This window comes from Artemia franciscana, chromosome 12 (assembly GCF_032884065.1).
Source record: "Artemia franciscana chromosome 12, ASM3288406v1, whole genome shotgun sequence".
NCBI classification, from domain to species: domain Eukaryota; kingdom Metazoa; phylum Arthropoda; class Branchiopoda; order Anostraca; family Artemiidae; genus Artemia; species Artemia franciscana.
In genome coordinates, this window is record NC_088874.1 from 33,362,716 (window position 1) to 33,385,723 (window position 23,008).

The 23,008-nt window shown below is 35.0% G+C and overlaps 1 protein-coding gene across 1 annotated transcript in view; it reads right to left on the reverse strand.

The window, feature by feature from the left end:
* Positions 1-23,008, reverse strand: part of LOC136034017 (uncharacterized) — a 110,479-nt gene that overhangs the window by 57,476 nt on the left and 29,995 nt on the right. The window contains exons 3-4 of the mRNA XM_065715067.1: positions 6,179-6,426; positions 3,410-4,031 (exon numbers count right to left, since the gene is read on the reverse strand). Coding sequence (XP_065571139.1) covers positions 3,410-4,031; positions 6,179-6,426 — 870 coding nt within the window. The remainder of the gene's footprint in view (positions 1-3,409; positions 4,032-6,178; positions 6,427-23,008) is intronic.

Genomic DNA, 23,008 nt, shown 5'->3' on the forward strand with positions numbered 1-23,008 from the left:
GATTTCATTACTTCAATTAAATCTCGCCGTATTAAATTGAACTGATTTAAATCACTCTAAATCATTGATTTCATAAATCTCGCCGTATTAAATTGAACTGACTTAAATCATTCTAAATCATTGATTTCATTACTTCAATTAAATCTCGCCGTATTTAGAAGCACCTGACACTTAAACAAGGTACAGAACATGAACAAGACCTTGCCGCGTAAAAACACAATATGGCTAGAAAACTAACAAAAATGTAAATGTTTTCTTGCAGTTACTAGTATCATAGGCTGACTGGACTTAGATTATGCTGATGATTTAAGCATATTAGATGAAAGTATGAGCAAAATGAATGAATTTTTAGAGGTTTGGCGAGTTCAGGGTGCTAGAATAGGTTTGAAAATTAATGTTAAGAAGACTAGTCACTAAGGCTAGGATTAAGTGAAGATGAGAAGGTGACGTTGGGTAACAAAAAGATTGTTCAGGTGGGCAGTTTCACTTACCTTGGTAGTATTATTGGTAAGGACGGTGGGAGCAGTGAAGATGTGAAAAGTAGAATAGCTAAGGCTCAGGGTGTTTTTTCACAGTTAAAAAAAGTTTGAAGAATAGGAAGATAAGTCTGCAAACCAAGATTAGAGTATTGGAAGCTACAGTGATGACAGGGGTCAAATATGGCTCTGAACCATTGGCGCTCCGAAAAGCAGATGAAAATTTACTAGATGTTTTCCAGAGAAATTGCCTACGGATTGTTCTGACCATAGAACAAGACGGGTAGGCAGAAATTGCCTACCCGGCTGACTGACCATATTTCAAACAGTAGGTTGTACGAAAAGTGTGGTTCAATCCCGCTTTCTGGGGCTATAATGAAAGAAAGGTTGAGATGGCTAGGCCACGTTCTACGGATGAAGGATGACAGATTACCGAAGATTGTCCTTTTTGGCCAACCGTCTGGGGCTACACGGAAAGCAGGTCGTCCTTGTCTTGGTTGGGAGGATGTCATAAATAACGATTTAAAGGAAATGGGAACTTCCTGGGACGATGTAAAGAGGGAGGCTTTAAATAGATTAGGTTGGAGGAGGAGCGTGCGTAGCTGTGTAGGCCTCAGGCGGCTTGGTGCTACAGTGAATTATTATTAGTAGTAATAGTAATTATTGGCAATGGTAGGCCTAATGCTAGTGCAGAGGCTGCTAAGGACAATACTCCAGTATTCAAAATAGCATCAGTCAGCAGCAAGTATCTTTTATAAGTCAAGAGAGTGTAAGGACCTGACGGAGCTAAGGTTGAAGAACCAGACCTAAGGGGTTTATATAAAAGTCCGGATTAATAAAAAAGAGTAAATATAGTGATGTTTTGGTTTGATTACTTTACTCACATTATTTGTCTAGTTCATGCGAATGACCTTTCTGACTTACAGCTAACACAATATTCACACGCTATTATTGTAAACATAAAGGAAGTGACAAATCGAAATTACTGTAAATAATTGTAATGTTTGTTTATTTATAACAGGTGTCGAATTAAGAAATATACAATACAATCAAGAAAAACAGGAAAATAAACAGAGGATAGTTTGTTTAAGTAGAATAATTAAAATGGGATTTACGCGATCCTTTGATACAGATGATGAGTGAACAGGCACTTACAATCATTAATTTCCGGAGTATATTACCAGATAATATTGAAAAATCATTAAAATATTCCAGCAGTAAAACAAAAACTAGGCATACAACAAAATGGTGGAAATTAATTATGGCTATGGGGCAGGAGGCCTAAATAACTGATTCTGCCCGCTTCATACGTCTTATGAAGCCCTTAATGGTTGCAGGGAAGACAAAAGGCAAGAAGTTCACCAAAACACATGCTATCTAGCTAGTAGGTAAACATTATAAATTAGTTAATTTATTAAGTAGCTAATTTAGAATATTTACTATATATTAACTGGCGCCAAAGCCTGTCGGACAGGGGGGATTTTAGGGGGGGGAAGGGGATATTTGCCCTGGGCTTAGAAATTTGGGGGTGCAAAATTTCAAATAAATAATCTAACTATTAAATCATTTTTTTATTTTTGAAAGTTCATTTTTGTTAAACTGTTGGCAACAAGTATAGGCAAATTGGATCAGAAATTTTCATTTCCCCCATATCTTCATCAACATTCCTTAAAAATAAAAGGAAGTAGAACGAATTTAAATAATTTCAATTTTTCGCAATATTTTGTGTTCAAATTCTGTTAATAAATGAAAATTTTGTTAAAGTCTAGACTGAAAATTTTTAGGAGGCACTAGTCATGATTTCGCCCGGAGGGAGGAGAGGCCAGAACCGCCACTGCTGTCAGACCACAGGTACAAAAACAGAAAAACCGTAGCATGTGCGTCTGTAAGGATCGAGGAACCCCCCAAAGTGCAAAATTCAAATTTGCCGTATCCCCTCTCCCCCTTCGACTATCCCTGAAAATATTATTTCAACCCCTATGAGACATTAGAGGGTGGACTAAACAAAACCATAACTTTGGAAACATTAATTTAGGGAAAAAAAAGATACCTCCCCTCTTTTAAATTAAATTTTTATTCGTCTGCACACGTAAAATAGTCAATATCGAGTTGACTCCATAAATGCAACTTTTACCCGAAGCAAATCTATTCTCGGTATTTCATTTGCCTACGGCGGAAAAAAAACCTTTGTGTCTTGTTATGCGTTATTGTTACATAAGTGTTTGCGTTTGCTTTTTTCGTCTCTTTTTTGTTGAAGTATTGGTGCCATCTTGATCAGGCAAGAACTGATAACCTCATATTTGGAGTCTGCTGCTCCTTCATCTGAGCTATAGGGTTTCACGCCTTTGATGTATTTATATACACAAATAAACAGGCGTCCAATACATGGTTCTCTAGAGCCATAGAAACTTACTAATTATATAAAGTAAGACACATCTACTGTAATTACTCTTGTGAATCACGACGTAAGATATCAGGCGTGGCAATCCAAGAGGCGCCTTGTCGATATTTTACCAAACTTGCATTTTTGGTTAAAACCTCCTAAGCTTAGCAAGCTGTAGAGTTTGTCTGATACGGTATTCCCGTATCTTGTTTAGTTATCAAAATATGGAGAAGTTTTTATCCTCAAATGAGCTGATAAGCCCTTACTATATTCAAAAAAGTGGACAAGGCTTACGATATCAAGTGATTTTTGCCGTATCAGAAACGCATAAGAAAATATTGATTATGGAAGTAACAGGCTAATGTAAAAACAAAGACAAAAACATAAGTTTCTTTTTATTTTCCCGCCATCCTGCAAAACTTCCCCCCGTGTAACATAACGCCTCTTGAATACCGTAGCCGAAAATATCCTAGAAAAACACCGTTGAGACAACACACGTCAAGAGAGATGGCAATAGTTGCATAAAAGTTCATGTCATATAATAGTTTACCTGATGAACATGTTGATTTTTCAGGTCCCAAACGAGGTCAGTTAGGGACCTTGGCCGACTAAGTCTTCTAAGTCTTTTCTCAGGAAGTCCACCAGCTGAGTTCTTACTGCCATTACCTCCACTGTTACTTGAATTAAGCGTATCCGAGTCAACACCTTGCAACAAATTCGTCAAGGATTTATATCTAATTCGGAACAGGGGAGACCTTCCCACGTTTGCTTGAAGAGTGGGTTGAGATACGTATACATTTTCTTTGACTGGCTTTGTCTTCAAAATCCTATGGACAGCACTGCGTTTATGTGATTTTGAGTATATCTTACCAGCGCTAATATGGCTTGTAGCGTCTTCAGCTATACATGCTTGAGTGCTAATTTGTCTAGAAAATTCTTTAACTCGCGAGGGGTCTTTATCAAGAGCCCTTCGAGTTCGTTTCCCTGCACTTCGTACCGGGTCTGGTTCTAAATACGCAATATTTGAATTCGATGCAAAGTCGACTGCTTCATCTCCCTTCCTCTGGCGGAGTTTGACCACATTTGTTCGAGAAGGTCTAGTTCTGAAGTCTGCAGACTGTTGACGCTGATATATCTCAGCTGAAACTGAGTCAGACCAGTCGTAGGGTGACCTAAAAAGGGAGAATTTTTGCAGTAGACTGGGTTAAACACAAAAAAATGTAACTAAACAAATTATTTGACCAGCCACAGGGGAAGTCTTTAGATCAGCTGATTATACACTTAACAGAAACACAAATTTACTTTAAATTTCAACTGTAAATAGACACATAAAAAATAATAAAATTAATTTAATTTTTGAAAGCATTATTAAAAAAAATGACAAAAAGAAAAAAATTAGATTTAATTAAAGACATTTAAGCAGTTTCTTCAAATATGAAACAAAATAGCGAGAACAGCTGCAGAGGCCGACATGGGACACGTTGGGATAGAGATGTATCAATCAAAAGTTCGTTGTAACGAACTGTACTAAAGAGCAAACCGGCTCAATAGTAACCGAAACTTTAAAAACGGAATTTTGATACCAAAAGTTCAATCAAAAGAATTGCGTTTTAATGCTGATTTTAAATATATAAGTTTCATTAAGTTTAGTCTTACCTATCAAAAGTTACGAGCCTGAGAAAATTTGCCTTATTTTAGAAAACAGAGGGAAACACCCCCTAAAACTCATAGAATCTTAACGAAAATCACGCCGTCAAATTCATCGTATCAGAGAACTCCTATCTACAAAAATGTGAAATTATGCATTTTTTGCCAGAAGACAGATCACGGATGCGTATTTATTTGTTTCTTTTTTTGTTTTGTCTTTTTTCCCAAGCGTAATCGTATCGACCCAGTGGTCCTAGAATGTCGCAAGAGGGCTCATTCTATCGGAAATAAAAGTTCTAGTGTCATTTTTAAGTGACCAAAAAATTGGAGGACACCTAGGCCCCCTCCCACGCACATTTTTCCCCAATGTCTCCGGATCAAAATTTTGAGATATCCATTCTGTTTAGCTTAGTCGAAAACCTAATAACGATGTCTTTGGGGACGAATTCATCCCCCACAGTCCCCGGGGAGGGACTGCAAGTTACAAATTTTGACCATTGTTTGCATACAGTAATGGTTATTATGAAGTGTACAAACGTTTTCAGGGGGACTTTTTCACGTTGGGGTGGGGGTGGGTCGGAGGGAGGGGGTTACGTGGGAGGATCTTTCCATGGAGGAATCTATCACGAGGGAAGAGAATTTCCATGATGAGGGTGCTGGATTTTCTATCATTCTTTTAAAAAAAACAATGAGGAAATAAATATTTTTTTTCAACTGGAAGTAATGAGCAGCATTGAAGCTGAAAACGCACAGAAAATATTACGTATATAAGGGGGTTCGTCCACAATACCTTGCTCTTTAAGCAAAAATATTTTTGGTAATTTCAACTATTTATTGTACGGCTTTTGTGATTCAGGGGTCATTCTTATAGAATTGGGACAAAATCCAAGCTCTAGTTTAAAGAGAGAGGTATTGACGAGGGGGCAAACCCCCTCATATACTCAATAAAAATAACCAATATAGAAATTCATTATGTAAGTTAATTCGTAACTTACGTATATTTATTACAAACAAAAATGTTCGTAAAAAAACGTTCGCATATATATATATATATATATATATATATATATATATATATATATATATATATATATATATATATATATATATATATATATATATATATATATATATATATATATATATATATATATATATATATATATATATATATATATATATATATATATATATATATATATATATATATATATATATATATATATATATATATATATATATATATATATATATATATATATATATATATATATGTATATATATATCAAACTGAAGAATTGGGTACACTGGGATTCGAACCCGTGTCCTCTCAGACAAGGGATCCCCAGCGCACCAACCCAATCGACCAGGACGGCTTATATATAATATATATATATATATATATATATATATATATATATATATATATATATATATATATATATATATATATATATATATATATTTATATACTGATGTAGGCTGATTGGTAAGTGTGTGCAACTCTAAGGAACCTTTATTCGTAGGAAACCCGTTCCTTTTTATATATACACACATAAATATATGCTTCCAGTTTTTGTTGGGGAGGGGAGGAGAAAAGCAATTCTGCGCCAATTCTGACACAGTAGTATAGTTTATATAGTTAGTCGAAGATTAATATGTCTCTACTTACTTTACGTGCCTTGGAAGGGGAGCAAAACCTCTGACATAATCATATATTTGGTCAATATCGTCATATTCTCTTAGACACTCTTCATTTTCTTCTTGAGGTGGGGGTAAATCTGGCAACGGTGTAAGTGAAGTAGATTTCTGGCGATGATGCACGATTTGGATCTCTGTACTGCTTCTTTTTAGCAAAGGTGGAAAACGCCACTGAGGAGCTTCACTTTTGGAGCTTTTGGTGAAGGAGCTGTCAAATACCTATAAGTAAAAATTTTACAAAAATTTATTTAAATTAAATTTATATAAAAAGTTTACTTAAATTACGATTAACAATCTAATTTTTTTTTTTTAAACTAAATTTCAGAAATTATGGACTTCCAACAAATTCAAACCTGATATAAATTACAGGAAGATATAAGTTATTACTTAAGAAAACAATTGATTATTAGAAATTAATTTATAGAAATTACAACAAGGACCTCAGGAACAACCACTATCAGAAGATTCCTAACAGGAATGGCGAATGTAAGAGGTCCAGACAACGGATAGCTCCCCAAAAATGTACGCTATATATGGACTGAAGAAGACCTAAGAAGCGTGTTCAACCATAAACATGTCATGGCTCTTGTCAATTATGATTGCAAACGAATGTTAGAGAGAAACAGAGAGTTTGCGCATAGAAAATATTGCGACATAGACAATGCTGAATTATTTTATTATCCCTTAATTTCGCTATTCAACTTGAAATACTGATCCTATTTCAGGAGATTACCAAATTCTTTCTCTCCCCCTCTTTGTAGTGTTGATGGTGTTCTAGTAATAAAAAAACTGACACAAGATAAGCCATATTTTTCCAACAAAAAAAATTTGGATTAAGTAAATTTTTTTAGTCTATTTTTAATGAACTTGGATATTGAGCTTAGTATTGATGTGGAAAAGCTACTTTACTATGCTGCAAATCTTGTGGTTGTGGAAAATTGAGAACAATTGAGAACTCGTTTCATCTTTCTTTTGGCTTCAAAATTTAATAAAGGACACAGGAGAACCAATGACATTTTAAAAAGGATTGGCCATTTGAATTTCCTCTTTGGCAAACGTTTGAGGTATAATGTGACTGGGCGACAAAAATATATCACAGATATAAATGAATGAAATTAAAGCACCTTTTCCACCACAGAACGTTGAGAAAGTAACCTCTATTTTTCTCTTGGCGGTAGGATATCAATTCAAGGGGAAAGTTGTCATGCTGGAGGCAATCAAACTTCCTACGATTTTTCCTCCTCTTCCGTATTTTGATTTTTTTTTGCATTTTCATTGAAAGATCGGAAACGTAAATTCGCCCCCCCCCCTAATTGTGAAATATACATTGTTTGTGTATTTGCATATTGTATAGCGAACACCCAAAGATCTGCAAACAATAGTTCTGTTAAAATAAATATACCTTCTACTACTACAGGGACGTAAAGGGGGAGGGGGGCAAGAGGGGTCTACAGCCGGATCGTCAATGTGCTTGGGCTATCCTCCAAATGAAAGCAGTGGCGGTCCTGGCAACTTCAATTTGCTTATTCTTATAGCAAGTATTAAGTATTATTACAAGGATTACAATAAGTAAATAACTTGTGCCAAATATGACTTCTACTTTATTTTAATAGAGATTAAATTTTAAACAAGAGCTAAGAGCTCATATGGCACTTGTGACGAGGCTGGAAGAGCCAAGAGCTCATATGGCATGTGCTCTAGCAAAATTCTAAGACCGAATTAATAATTTACAGAATACGTAGCAGCTCAGCCATCCCGATCCTGGGGCCACATGTGCAATCTTCCAAAGGATAGGGGAGGGGATGTTCCAAGTGGTTAAAGAGTAAAAATAGCCCGTTCCTTCCCTAAGTCTTCGATAGGACATTTTTCTTCAAGCAATAACAAAGAAAAATTACTATTCAACAAGGACACTACTCGTTTAAGTTCAAAAACATTATAGAATACGTAAATAAATAATGCACACATAGCAAACAAAAATAAATTAAATAGTTGAGTCAGCTTTTACTGAGGCTGTGCAGACGACAATGAGCTCGTGCAATGAGCTCGTGCAGACGACAATAGTGTACTGTAAACTTTTTCGGGTGGGACATTGTCAGTTTAAAAAGCTCGGATTCTTTGCCTATAATCTGAAAGTGCATATCTCCCTTCGCCTTCTTTCACCTCCTGCTCCTATCTTAGGAGACAAAATCCAGCAGTTGCAACTACGCAGTATCCCAATAGCCCTGTGTATCACGTGATTCAGTTGCGTGTAATTTGAATATGACGTCTTAGCAAATAAAAAGTACGCGCTTTAAATTACCATTGTTGAAACCTTATGCAAGAAAATTGCAACCCCCCTTATTGAACAACAAGAAAAAATCACTTTTTTTAGATGGGCAGCAGTGATATGTCCTCTTAGATACTGAGATATTGGAACATCATAAAATAACAAAAAAGGATGTTGTCCATTGAAAAAATCTGGTGGGCAAATTTCCCCCCCCCCCTATGAAAATCCTCCTCTATGAAAAATCCACCCTGGAAAGTGTCTTTACATTTGAAAGAGAAACAGTACTTTTTTAATTTAAAGTATTCGAAAAAAATTCTGAAATTATAACTAACTCCTCGAGCATTGATTGATTAAGAATATCAAGAAAATCTGATTGGAAGCATTATGGTAGAAACCTCATATTTATTAAAACTTACCAGGGATGCCAATCAGATGGGAAAATTCACACCTAGAGTTTGAGATTTACCTTCCTCTTTTGTATTTTTGTTAAAAAAGCAATAAAAAATCTAGAAAAATTAAAAAAACAATTTGTGTGTAATTCAGGGTATGGGAGGCATACATTTCCAGAAGGGGGGGGGTGAATTTTGCTGTATGTCTAAAATTCCCTTCACCAAGCGAAGCTCAGTCTCCTAGTGATACATATTAAAACTGATAACAATAGATAAAGAGTATGTGTTGGTACCACTTATTTGTAAGCATAAAATTTTTAGATTGTGAGAAAAACGTAAAACGAATTGCTCATATTCACTTTATCCTATTTGTAACAGCACACATTTTGTACAGAATGCTGATCCAGAGATAAATGTCACACAAGTAGTCCTGACGTTACGTAAAATGCGTCTATTAAGAGTAATAATCCTGAGCACATTTGTGTCAATTGTTTTTATGGAGCAAGTTAAAACAAATATATAAAAAAGCGAAAATAGTGAAAAGTTAGCAAGGTATTGTACATAGAGGCAGTTCTGTATTTATGGTTTGATATGTGAATCCAAAACGCAAGTAATAGGACGTTATCAGCACTCACTAAACTATCAATCATAGTCTGCGCAATAGCGCTGACTAAGAACGATGTTGGGACGGTGTGTTCTGTGTTTTTTTGGTCTTATGCCAGGGCACTTCGAATTACCGGAAATTGCCATAAAAACTTCAAAAAGGGCTTACTCAATTAGAAATTGAAGGTGGTAGTGCCCTTTTCAATAGTCGAATGTGACTGGAGGGCAACTAGTCCACTTTCTACGCCCACCATTTCCCCAAACACTTTCGATCAAAATTTTGAGATAGCCATTTTGTTCAACGTCGTTGAGAGGTCTAGAAATTATGTATTTCAAAATGACATCCTCCCTGCCCTCAGGACAAGGGCTGTAAGTTATACTCGGGGCCTACAAGTTTTTTTTTATAGAAAGCACTGTCGTAAAAACTTCAAAAAGGACTAATTCGTTGGAAATTGAGAGGACTAATGCCTATTTTAATAGTCAAAAGTGATATAAGAGCAAATATCCCCCTCCCCTTATTCCCTAAACACTTTCGATCAAAATTTTGAGATACCCATTCAATTCAACGTAGTTGAAAGGCCCAGAAATTCTGTATTTGAGGATGACAGCCCCACACAGCCCCCAGGGCAAAGGTTGTAAGTTATACCCTGAGGCCATGTAAGGTTTTCATAGAGGGCGTGGTCATATAAACTTCGGAGGGGGCTCATTGAATTGGCATCAGAAGCTCTAAGGTGCTTTTAATAGTCAAAGTGATCAGAGGGCAGTTACCTCCCCCCCCCATGCACGTCGTATTGTCCCAAAATGCATCTAATAGAAATTTCGAGGCATCCATTTTATTTAAAATAGTCCAAATATCGTATAATAAAGCTTTAGGGGTTGAAAAAAAACTCCAACAACATGGGGACATTGGTTGTGAGTTATGCCCCGGGGGCATTTAAGGTTCTTACGGAAGGGATGGTTATATACACTTTAGAGGAGGCTCAATTGGTTGAAAACTTAAAGTTCTAGTTCCCTTTTAAGAGTCAAAAGTGACGGAGGATAGCTAGCCCCCCTGTTGAAGGATTCAAAACTCCCATGCCTTCCCAATGCCAGAACATAATTTGCACTTTACTGAAAATGTTTTTTTAGTGTTTTTGATTTAATTACTTTAAAAAATCAAACAATATTAGTAATTTAAGGCAAAAATATCAGCATATGTATATTAAATTGACGATGCACATTCATCAGTTGTTTTTTTTTTTGTTTTTTTTTTAGTAAGTGCAAATTATTTTCTGGCATAAGAGGTTTTGAACCCTACTCAAGTTAATTCCTGCTCGTTTAGAGCTTGACTTGGTTATTTATTGTAATATCTGTTCGTTTTGTGTCTCATTTATTTATTGATGCGGATTTATGGTATTCTTACGCTTGGTAGATTATTTGATTCTATTTTTGCTCATTTTTGGTTTAAAGGAGGATTTTACTTTTCTTTGAAAAACTTATTGCGTGGAAATGTTTTTCTTAACTAATTATAAACAAGAGAATTTGGAGCTATATTGGAGTTTTGATTTAAATTTTGGAAGTAAGAATTAAAAGAATTAGTAAAAAATTAAAAGAATATACCAGCCCGAGAATTCTGGGGCTGATATATGCTTCCTACTAACTTATATGATTACGCTATTTGACCTATCTAGTTACAGTACGAATATTATTATAAAAAGCATTAAGTCTTATTTTCTTTTTCGATGATTACATTCATGTTTCCAATGAAAAAACTCTTGTTTTCAGTGATTTTCTGTTTTTCAGTGATTCCATGTCTGCTCTATTTGCAGATGTAGAGGGTGTATTCATATCCATTTTTAAAAGTTAAAAAAAGGAAAATCTTATATTCAACTGATAGATTTTAAGAAGTAAAATATCCATAGCTTTCAGAGGTTTGAAAGTGGCAAAAAGTTTGAAAGTGGCAAAATAGAAGTATAGTACGTTTTCACAATTTTGCCATTAACTAGGCTCAGCTAATGACTTGATGACAAGGTTTCGAAGGCAGTATATTAGCATAAACATTAATTTGGAGCACATTAGGAGGTTTAACCCCTGTTTTAATCGTTTTTTTATATTAAGATCGAGGATGGATTGATTAAAAACAAAATTATCTGCTCAAAAGTTAAGAACGAACTTGAAAGTGAAAACAAGCAACAGTTTTAAAGCTACTTAATACTTTTTCTTCAAAATATTGGGAGGGGGAACTATCCGCTCTTAATCCTCCCTCCCCTCCCAGATCATTTTGACTTGGTTCAAAATTATAAACCTGCGTCATTCTTGTCCCATCCAGATTTTCTTTTTTCTTAAGTAAAATGTTTAGAATTCGGTATAATCACATCCCGAGAAAAAATGCCTAATTACCTACTTTGCTATCTGGGCATCCCAACATCTTACTAACAAGAAGGGGAAAAGATACATAATTTATGTATACATAAATACATACATAATACATACATAATTTTACCACAGTATGCCGAAATTATGCCGCTATTTACTCTTATTTTACGGAACTATTTCAAATTTTTAAACAAAAATTTTCACCTCTGGTTGATCTTTCGTTCTGAGTCAAATTTGAACCCAAATCAAAGGTTTTAACAGAAGGACCACCATTATAATCTATACCAATAAAATATCGAGAAAAAAAAATTAACCACAATTTACAATAACTTAATTGCATCCTCAATGTTGAATAACTTAAACAATTACATTATAAAAAGGGATAATTTTTTGATCAAAAGTGAAAAACAATTAAAATCAAACCAGCATATACAATAGCTACCCAATGTACAAACCAAGGAAAGCTATTGGCTGGATTTTCGTTTTGTTCTTTTTCGATTTTTTTTTTTACTAAGTAAGTCGTTTTTACTAAGTAGACTTTCAATTCTTTCTGTTTTTCATTGTTGAGGATATCTTGGTGTAATACGGGCGAAATATCTGTTTGATTGTTCTTCTTCTTTTGCTTCCCACTGGCCAACGACCCGTTGTTTTTAACAATTATTTCTTTGGTTTCATTAATGTTGGCCAGTTCTGCTTGAACTTTTATTTACCAATTTGTCTTCCAAGTAACAATAGAGATAATCTCCAACGATTACGTCATAATCTGTACTCAGAGCAATAATAGACCAGGAATGGAACATAGTGTAAGCATTCATTATTTAGAACAGTCACGGAATTTAAACCATATGCAATTAAGGAGCTGTACACTCTCTGTAGCAGATGCAAATAGCTTGGTTTACCTGAGCCAATCCTCTTTGAGTTTTGGACCTCTCGTCTTATGTTCTTTCTCTCCAGTTCTTTCTCAGACTTGTCCTGCTTCTATACCTATGTGCGGTGTGTCGGAAAAAACGTTGTGTGTATCCCTTTAATTCCAAGTTTTTAAGTAGCAAGGATGAGCCCACAACATTTTTCATGCATAAAAGAACGGTTGTTGGCTTTTCTGCTTATACAGACGTCAGGCTTATGACGAATCTTCTGTCAACTAGAGTTGAAAAAGCATGAATTGCCTCCAAGGGATCCATTTTAGCAATATCTCTCTTAGAATACCAAAATGTGACTAGTTGTTTTTGGCTGTATTTTTAGCGTAGGTGCTATTTGACTTCACGTCTTATGGCGTTCGTGGAAGAGCAATTATCTATCCGGAATTTCCCTTGAATTATCTGTATGCATTTGCTGGAGCTGCGTATCGAAAAAGACATGTTAAAAAGGAATACCGATTTAAAGGCACAGATTACCAATAAAAATACAGGTATTGAACACGACACAAAATACAATGTAAGTAAAGCTTGACTGTTCACGGTCAAAGCACATTATGTACATTCTTGATTAGGAGTTGAATCTATCGTATATTGTTATAACCTCCTGGCAGTACAGTGGATTGACAATCTGCTCGGCATTACAGGACCCATTGATCGATCTCTGCTGCCGCAAGGTTAGACGACTGGCTTGTAACATGTTTCAGTAAAGAGATCCAGCAGCTGAAACGTCGATTCGAAACCCTAAGCACTAGCAAAAACTATAGAGGATCGTTATCATTTACATAGCTACCAAATCCTCCAGTCAAAGTTACCACCTCTAGTGATTTATCACTATTTCCAGCGATTCTTTATATTACCTAAACAAAAATCACTAAATCAGCACATAATTTAATAGATTATTGATAAGAATCACTAAATCAACTAACAAATAACTAAAATCTAGTGATTTTCTTTCCTCACTAGGTGGCAACCCTGCCTCCGGTATAGATTAACAGCTGGACAATTCCATGGAGTAATAATATTCACTGTTTTCTGACTCAAAACTCAATACCCGCCATCATTCTAAAAAAGCAATTCCACATACTAATAAAAAGTTGAGTTATCCAACTTCCACATAATAAAGTTGAGTTATCGTTATTTTGGGTCATTGATTGTATCTAAATACACTCCAGCTAGTTATAATCTAGTCTCCTAAAGATTATTTGCTATCAGTGATGCCCCCAACTCTTGCTAAGACACCTTTCAAGGCCTGCTAAAAAACTGTATATCTCGTTCTTAGGTGTTTGGAATTTAATCATCGTTCTCTGGATAATCAAATTTCATCTCTAAAAATTATGTACCAAATCATTCCTTTCTTTGAGTCATTCAAACTTAATTTGAATCCCTTCTAATGTCGTCAGTCCCCTTGGATTGTGACATGTTTTACCCTGGTACTACATCAAAAGTAAAACATGTAGAACTGACAGAATCTTGAAATTTTTTGTCTCAATTCATCGAGCATTAACACCTTATATTTCATAGAGTTTTTAGCCTGTGTAAATTGAGGACAAAGTACTGATGTTCCGCTTTCGTTGCGGTACTTCAGAATATTGAAGTTCATTTCACTACTATAGTAGATTTTAAAGTAGGCAAATATAATAAATGGACAGCCGTCAACGGTAGGGCAAATATTTAAAAAAAAACATTAGGGAATTTTTGTTTGGATGAATTCAATGTATCCATTAAGCTTTCTTGGGATTTTGATGTCAACCGGAACCAAGGGTGACGTACACGTGCACGGAAAGTGTTCCATCCACTAAAGCATGACCATTCTCGTAAATTCAACACATTTCCCCTAAACTGCCTTATAGGTCGCCTGTGTTTTGGTGTCTCAATGAACCTGGACCCCTGATAAAAAAAAATACCTGTGCAAGAGCTTACCGACAGCTAAAAAAAAGTTTTGGGGAGGTTGAGGAAAGATGAAGAGACCAATTTCTCTTATATTTGGAACTCGTTCCTCCTTATAGTGTGCATATTAAAGGATCTTAGAACCTTGGGGATCACCCGAAATTTTTTTGCGGAGGTTGGTGAAAGCTGACGAAACCAATTTCTCTTACATTTGGAACTCGTTCCTCCTTACAGTGTGCATATTAAAGGATCAAAGAACCTTGGGGATCACCCGAAAATTTTTTGCGGAGGTTGGTGAAAGCTGACGAAACCAATTTCTCTTACATTTGGAACTCGTTCCTCCTTATAGTGTGCATATTAAAGTATCTTAGAACCTTGGGGGGTCACGCAAAATTTTTTTTAGGGAGGTTGATGAAAGCTGAAGAAATCAATTTCTCTTATATTTGGAACTCGTTCCTCCTTATAGTGTGCATATTAAAGTATCTTAGAACCTTAGGGGATCACAAAAAAAAAAAATTCGGGGAGGTTGATGAAGGCTGAAGAAACCAATTTCTCTTATATTTGGAACTCGTTCTTCCTTATAGTGTGCATATTAAAATATCTTAGAACCTTAGGGGATCACTTTCTCTTCGCTTTGGCCCTAGCGACTTAATTATATATTTTTTTTTATGCATTTGGCTGGATCAGATGGAACATGAAAAACACGAATTTAATTAGAAATCCAATTTATAAAAAGACAATAACAGAATATATTCGTTAATCTAACGGAACTGATATTTTCTCTATGAAAAGAATTGCACCGTTGTAAGACAACATATGCAATTACCATTATGTAGTTAAAGAAACCTGGTTATTTGAATTGGTTCAAAGCTAAACTGGTTTCAAAAGATAATTGAGCAAGAAGTTTAGTGATTAGACAAGAAACAATGGGAGACTAAAAAGGGTCGTATTAAAATAATGTTTACTAATAGTGTCCTTTTGTCCAATAGTCGGGCACTACGGTAATACTGACTGCTCAGGGTTTTACCAACCTATCTAAAGCCCCTTCGCAGCTTTGTCATGTAGAAAAGAGAGATTAAACTAAGGTGCAGTTAAAACTGCACTTTTACTCTATTGTTTTGTTTTTGTGGCATCAACCGCCACTTTGTTTTTTTTTTAGCTAATCACATTACTCGTTAAGGGCAGGATAACCCTACCTCTTTAGTCGCTGTTGTATTCTATTGGTTTATTCTTGTGGCTTCAATCGCCTTAATTTTTTGCCGTAATTCTATTGGTTTATTTTTCTGTGGAGCAATCACCACAATTTGTTTAGCCAGTCACATTATTCTTCAGCGCCAGATATCATATAACCCTACATTTTCAGTACTCGTTTAATATTATTGTCTCATCACCAAATTATCACCAAAATCACCAAAATAATTTTTAGCCTATCACACAGTCCTTAGCAACCCTCTATCCCTATCTTTCTAATCCTTGTTGTATTCAATAGATTGATTTTTATGGCCTCAATCACCACTCTTTTTTCAGCCAATCACATTACTCCATAAGCACCAGATGACCTGTTTTCTTGTGTAACTGTATTCTATTGGATTATTTTTGTGATTTGTATCATCACTATTTAAATTAGCCCAGCATATTGCTCATTAATCTCCAGATAAGCCTACAATTTTATTCTTTGTTGTCATCAAAGCTTAGATACCAATATATTGGTATGTTCTATATATTTTCCATATATAATATGTGGGTAAAAGTCTTTACGAGACTTTTTTAGTCACAATAGTCTTTACAAGTATAGGTTCTTGTGTTGTTGCTTGGTTTCCTGTTGGATTTTTTCAGCTGATCTGTATTAGGGTTATGTTGTGGGGAGATACCAGAGTAAAACAGTCCATTTTTGGTTTTTGAGGCACAGGATTTTCTATATACGTGAATTTGGAAACTTTATATGGAATTGTTCGGCGCTCTCTTTTTGGAACATCGCCAGAAAAAGGTAAAGGCAAATCTAGGAGCACTTCAACTTTTCTGGAAACCTTTTACGTACTTTGCGGATGAAAACCCTAGATGGACAGGTCCACATGCTGGAGGTAAGAAGCCATGGGCATTCCCATCAAAATTGAAATATCCTTACGATTTTTTTCATAATTTCTTATATTTTTCCACGGGTTCGTATAGCAGGAGAGGCAATGTAAAGTTTTTGTGAGCTACAAAAGTTCTTCCTTGTCCAATTCAATGGCCCTTACGTCTCAGCAGTTGTTCTTATAAAATTAAACAAAAAGCCAAACTTTCAAACTTTTATCAAGGGGGCTGCATATCAACCTCTTGGTACTAAATAATTTTAACAAGTTTTATGCTAAAATGTTGCTGTTCACTTTCAGAGGTGAGAACGAGGATTTTTTTAATTTAGTTTATGTTCAATTTAATAGCAGATTCTGGGTTTTTCATAGGGGTACTCTGAAAACGAAGAGGGCTACCATCCCTAAAACCTAACTCTTTGAATAAAAATATAGCTACCGTACAGAAATACTTAAAGAAGAAGACATAAGTCAGTTCAGTTTCCTTACAAAAGCAAGTATAACACCCAAATTAAACTATCGTAACTGAGGACCATGTTAATAATAAAAAAAAAGTATCCTAAATAATCATGTGTTGTTTTTCTTCGTTAATGTTATCATTACTGAAATTTACTGAGATTTATGTCTAATGCTTATTTTTCCTACACGTCTGCGTTTTAGTTTATATAGTTGAATATGTGGAGGAGAAAAATACTAGATAAAAATGTAGATCATGTGAATCGTTTTGTGGCCGAAGATTTTTTTATCTTTTTCTAAATCTTAATCCAAGACAACAGAAATTTCGTTATAATTCCACAAAAATGTTTTACTCTTTTTTTGTGTGTTTCCTATCTTCAATTTTTTTTTTCAAATAAAATAATCACTAAAATTTGTTTGGGCAAAAATCTCAAAAGGAAAATTGCATAAAAAATTAAGGATTATATTTCTAGGAAAATAAAAGGAATGCAGGGAAAGTGGAGAAAACATTGAATAGTGAATTATTAAAGTGGTGTTCAATGGAGACCATTGATAAATTGCTTAAGATAATGCAAATGCAATAAGACGGCATAATACCAAATATTATACTGGTATGTTAAACGATTGAGAAGGAATAGTCAATTTCGACAAGTCCCTGTTAAGCATAGGAACGGGACACAATTGATTAGAAGAAAAGTGTTTAATAGAGAAAAGTGTTAAGAATAGAAGAGTATAAAAAAAAAAAAAAGAAAAAAAAAATGAATAGAATAGAATAGTGTTTAAGAAGAAAAGTGTTAAGAATATTGCAGAAAAAAATTAAGCGTTATATTTCTAGGAAAATAAAAGTAATACAGGGAAAGTGGAGAAAACATTAAATAGTGAATTATTAAAGTGGTCTTCAATGGAGACCATGGATAAATTGCTTAAGATCTTGCAAATGCAATCAGACGGCATAATACTAAAATATTATACTGGCATGTTAATTAATTGAGAAGGAATAGTCAATTTGGACTAGTCCCTGTTAACATACGAGTGGGCCACAATTAGTGTCAGGAAAAGTGTTTAAGAGAGAAGGGCAGAACGTTTTGAGTTTGTGCTAAACTGTGACAAAGTTACAGAAAAAGATATGGAAAAGTAAAAAGGAGTTTGTGGCATTTCTGAAGTGAAGGAAGATTTATTTTTTAAGGAAGAATTAGCGACAGTAGGCTACTAAAAGGATTGAAAAAAACCAATAGGACCCTAGGTGCTGATGGTGTGGTATATGAGTCTTTTAAACATGTTGATTACGATGTTAGAGATGAATTACAGAAGATGTTAATATGTTTTTTTGAAAAAGTTACCTAGTACCTAGCCATTTTAGCGTGTCATTCTGGGTTTTTCATAGGGGTATATATATATATATATATATATATATATATATATATATATATATATATATATATATATATATATATATATATATATATATATATATATATACTAGCTGTTGGGGTGGGACTTCGCGCCACCCCAACACCTAGTTGGTGGGGGCGCTTCGCGCCCCCCCCCCAAGCCCCCCCGCGCAGGTCGTTAGTAGGGCGTAAGTCGTTACGCGCCATATTAGTTACGCGCCATTGTAGTTGTGTCCCTATGTCCCACCTGTGAATATAAATAGATATATATATATATATATATATATATATATATATATATATGTTTTTAACTACGTAAAACTTGCGAATATACAACATTCTTTGCTGTCCCATTGTCTGTGCATATAAATAGATTGTCAGGTTTACCGACTCTTGAACATGCAACATATAATGGTCAATGGGAAAACAATCCGTATTCAGATCTATACCTCATGATTCTAATGATTGCCCTTGAGCTTTGTTGATGGTGATTGCTAATCGACCATTCCCTGAGTCGCCATCGTCATTTATATATCCCCCTGTGCACCCCGGCGTCCCCTTTTTAGTTATGTCCCTGTGTCCCGGTCGTCATTTACATTCCCTGTGTCCCGGTCGTCATTTGTGACCCGGTGTCCCAGTCTCTGATTTCTCTTATGTCCCGGTGTCCCGGTCGTCATTTATATCCCCCTGTGCCCCCCGGCGTCCCCGTTGTAGTTGTGTCATTTATATTCCCTGTGTCCCGGTCGTCATCCCGGTATACATTCGTTTTTGAATTGGTACATGATGAAATAAATTTTTAATTTTTTCCCTTTTTTTCCTTTTTGTTTTTTTTATTGGTTTTGACCTTTTTTTAGGTTTTTTAGTTTTTTTCTTTTTTCTTTTTAGTTTTTTTTGAAGTTTTTATCTTTTTAGTTTTTTTTATTTTTATTTATATTTTTTTAGTTTTCTTTTTCTCCTTTATTTTTCAGTTTTTTTCCTTTTTTTAGTTTTTTTTCTTTTTAGTTCTTTTAGTTTTTACCTTTTTTAGTTTTTTTTAGTTTTTTAGATGAAAATTTTTTTAGTTTTATTCCTTTTTTTCTTTTCAGTTTTTTATTGGTTTTTACCTTTTTTTTAGCTTTTTTAGTTTTTTTTTGTTTTTTCTTTTTACTTTTTTTTTAGTTTTTATCTTTTTTATTTTTTTTATTTTTATTCTTAATTTTTTTTTTATTAGTTTTTAGTTTTTTTTGTAGTTTTTGCCTTTTTTAGTTTTTTCAGTATTTTTTTAGTTTTTAGATTTTTACCTTTTTTAGCCTAACCAGGATTTTAACCTGGGACCTTCATTCTCCGTTCTGACACCCTCTCTCACCGAGTGACTACTCAAGCATGTTCATTTTGGTGTTTTAAATGGTATATTATTAACCAAATTAATGTGTTTTACAATATACTAAGCATCGTCATAACAAAAATGACGACAACTAATTTCATGACGTCAGTCAACACAGAAATTAAGTTCTGAAATTAAGTCATGAAATTAGTTGCCATCATTTTTGCTTTGACGGTGACGTCATTCAAGTTATATAAGACATATGTTCACGTAGAAATCTATTAATGTTTAAGTTTACAATGACTGATGAAGATGCTCAAAGAGTCTATGCCAAAAAACTTGCTGCTGATAGAGAAAGTCAGAAAAGAAAGCGTGCCGAGGAACTATCAGCAGCAAGTTTTTTGGCATAGACTCTTTGAGCATCTTCATCAGTCATTGTAAACTTAAACATTAATAGATTTCTACGTGAACATATGTCTTATATAACTTGAATGACGTCACCGTCAAAGCAAAAATGACGACAACTAATTTCATGACGTCATCTGACACAGAAACATGACGTCACCTGACAACTAATTTCATGACGTCAGCCGACACAGAAACATGACGTCACCTGATCCACAGATCCACAGACAGACAGACAACTTATTTTTATATATAGATATATATATATATACTAGCTGTTGGGGTGGCGCTTCGCGCCACCCCAACACCTAGTTGGTAGGGCGCTTCGCGCCCCCCCAAGCCCCCCCGCGCGCGTAAGTCGTTACGCGCCATATTAGTTACGCGCCATTGTAGTTGTGTCCCTGTGTCCCACCTGTGAATAGAGATAGATATAAATATATGTTTTTAACTACGTAAAACATACGAATATACAACATTCTTCGCTGTCCCATTGTCTGTGCATATAAATAGATTGTCAGGTTTACTGACTCTTGAGCATGCAACATATAATTGTCCATGGGAAAAACAATCCGTATTCAGATCTATACCTCATTATTCTAATGATGTGTCCCTGCGTCCCGGTCGTCATTTATATTCCCTGTGTCCCGGTCGTCATTTGTGTCCCGGTGTCCCAGTTTGTAATTTCTCTTTGAGTGTCCCGGTCGTCATTTATATTCCCTGTGTCCCGGTGTCCCGGTCGTCATTTGTGTCCCGGTGTCCCGGTCTGTAATTTCTATTCGAACAATCCCTGTGTCCCGGTCGTCATTTATATATCCCGCCTGTGCCCCCGGCGTCCCCGTTGTAGTTGTGTCCCTCTGTCCCGGTCGTCATTTATATTCCCTGTCTCCCGGTCGTGATTTGTGTCCGGGTGTCCCAGTCTGTAATTTCTCTTTGAGGTTCCCGGTCGTCACTTATATTCCCTCTGTCTCGGTCGTCATTTGTGTCCCGGTCTGTAATTTCTCTTTGAGTGTTTTTTCTTTTTAGTTTTTTTTTAGTTTTTTACCTTTTTTTTCAGTTTTCTTTTTCTTCTTTATTTTTCAGCGTCACTATGAAGTACATATCGACGAACCTTTGTTTTTTTAACTTAAATCTGGTAGGCATTGATGACCTTATCCAAGTCAAAATCCCAAACCCAATCATCATCGCTATCATTTTCAGTTTTGATATGTTTTGACTCTCGCTGTCCAGGTGGATTTTCATTTAACTGCGCGGTTTTGCGTTCTTTAGCCGCAAGCCTGTTTTCTTGCTGTTCTTGTGATTCCTCGGAACGCTTTCTTTTCTTACTTTCTCTATCAGCAGCAAGTTTTTTGGCATAAACTCTTTGAGCAGCTTCCTCGGCTGTTGCCATTGTAGGTTCTTCAGTCATTTTACAATTAAACATTTTTCCGTGAACAAATGTCTTAAATACCGTTAATGACGTCACCGTCAAAGCAAAAATGACGACAACTAATTTCGAGACGTCAGTCAACACAGAAACATGACGTCACCTGATCCACAGACAGACACACAGACAGACAACTTATTTTTATATATATAGATAGATATATATATCATGAAAAGAGAAATCACCAATGCAACAGCACAAACACAAAAAAAAGAAAAAAAAAGAGAGACAGAAGGAGAAAAGGAAGACTGTTTTCCTAAATTAGTGATTAATATAGACCAGCACTTGAATGAGGCCTTAACCCTACTCATCCATACAATCACATAGGTCAAACAGCATAGCCACACACAATCAACCATAAAGAATAATCCATGGACAGGCGGTCATGTCATCAATAAGTATAAGTCGTCATTTACCAAACAATAGAAAAAATAATATAGACAAATAATTCAGAGGCAACACCCAACATAAGGGCTCAGCAGGAGAATACACTGGCCTATATAGGGCTTCGCCACTCTAAATTCTCTACCCAGCACAGTGTTGTGGCTACCACAGAATATCCATGGCATCCCCGCGTCAGGTATCACCCCCAAAATACATGCCTATGAAAAAAAAAAAAAAAAAAAAAAAAAAAAAAAAAAAAAAAACAGCAAATGTAAAACAACCAAGTAAAACCAAAACAAGCTTATCCTGTTAATATATCCCTCCCTTTAGCAACAATAGGTAAACTAAATATTATAAATTTTACCAAATCACAAATATTAACACATTGCAAAAAACCTGAATGAACTAAACAACTATAGAATTCATCTTTACCATGTGGCTAATTTTTAAGAAAATCCGCTCAATTAGAAACACAATTCAAAATAAATGGCGCTGCGACAACATTTCTCGAACCTCCGAAATTAGTTGAAAATTTCTTTAAGTATTTCTAGATAATTCTTTTGATATTTATTTAGAAGTTCGTTATAATGAAAACTAATTTTTTTAAATTGCCAAGTTAATTTATTTGCAGAAAAACCTCTTGATATCAATTTTTGGCTTAAGATTTTACATCTATTTTTAAAATCAATATAATTACTACAAATCCTTGCATAACGAAGTAACTGTGAGAAAAACGCTGAATATGTGATATTTGAGTGTATATTACTTTCAGGGAATGGGAAACTAATCACGTCAAAATCAAAATCATCCGTTTTATTATACATTTTAAAACTTAATTTATTATTATCACAAATATTAATATTTAAATCTAAGAAATGATCTTCATGCCCAGCGCCATGACTAGGCTCAAGAATAAGCTCTGATGGATATATATTTTTAGAAATATCAATGAA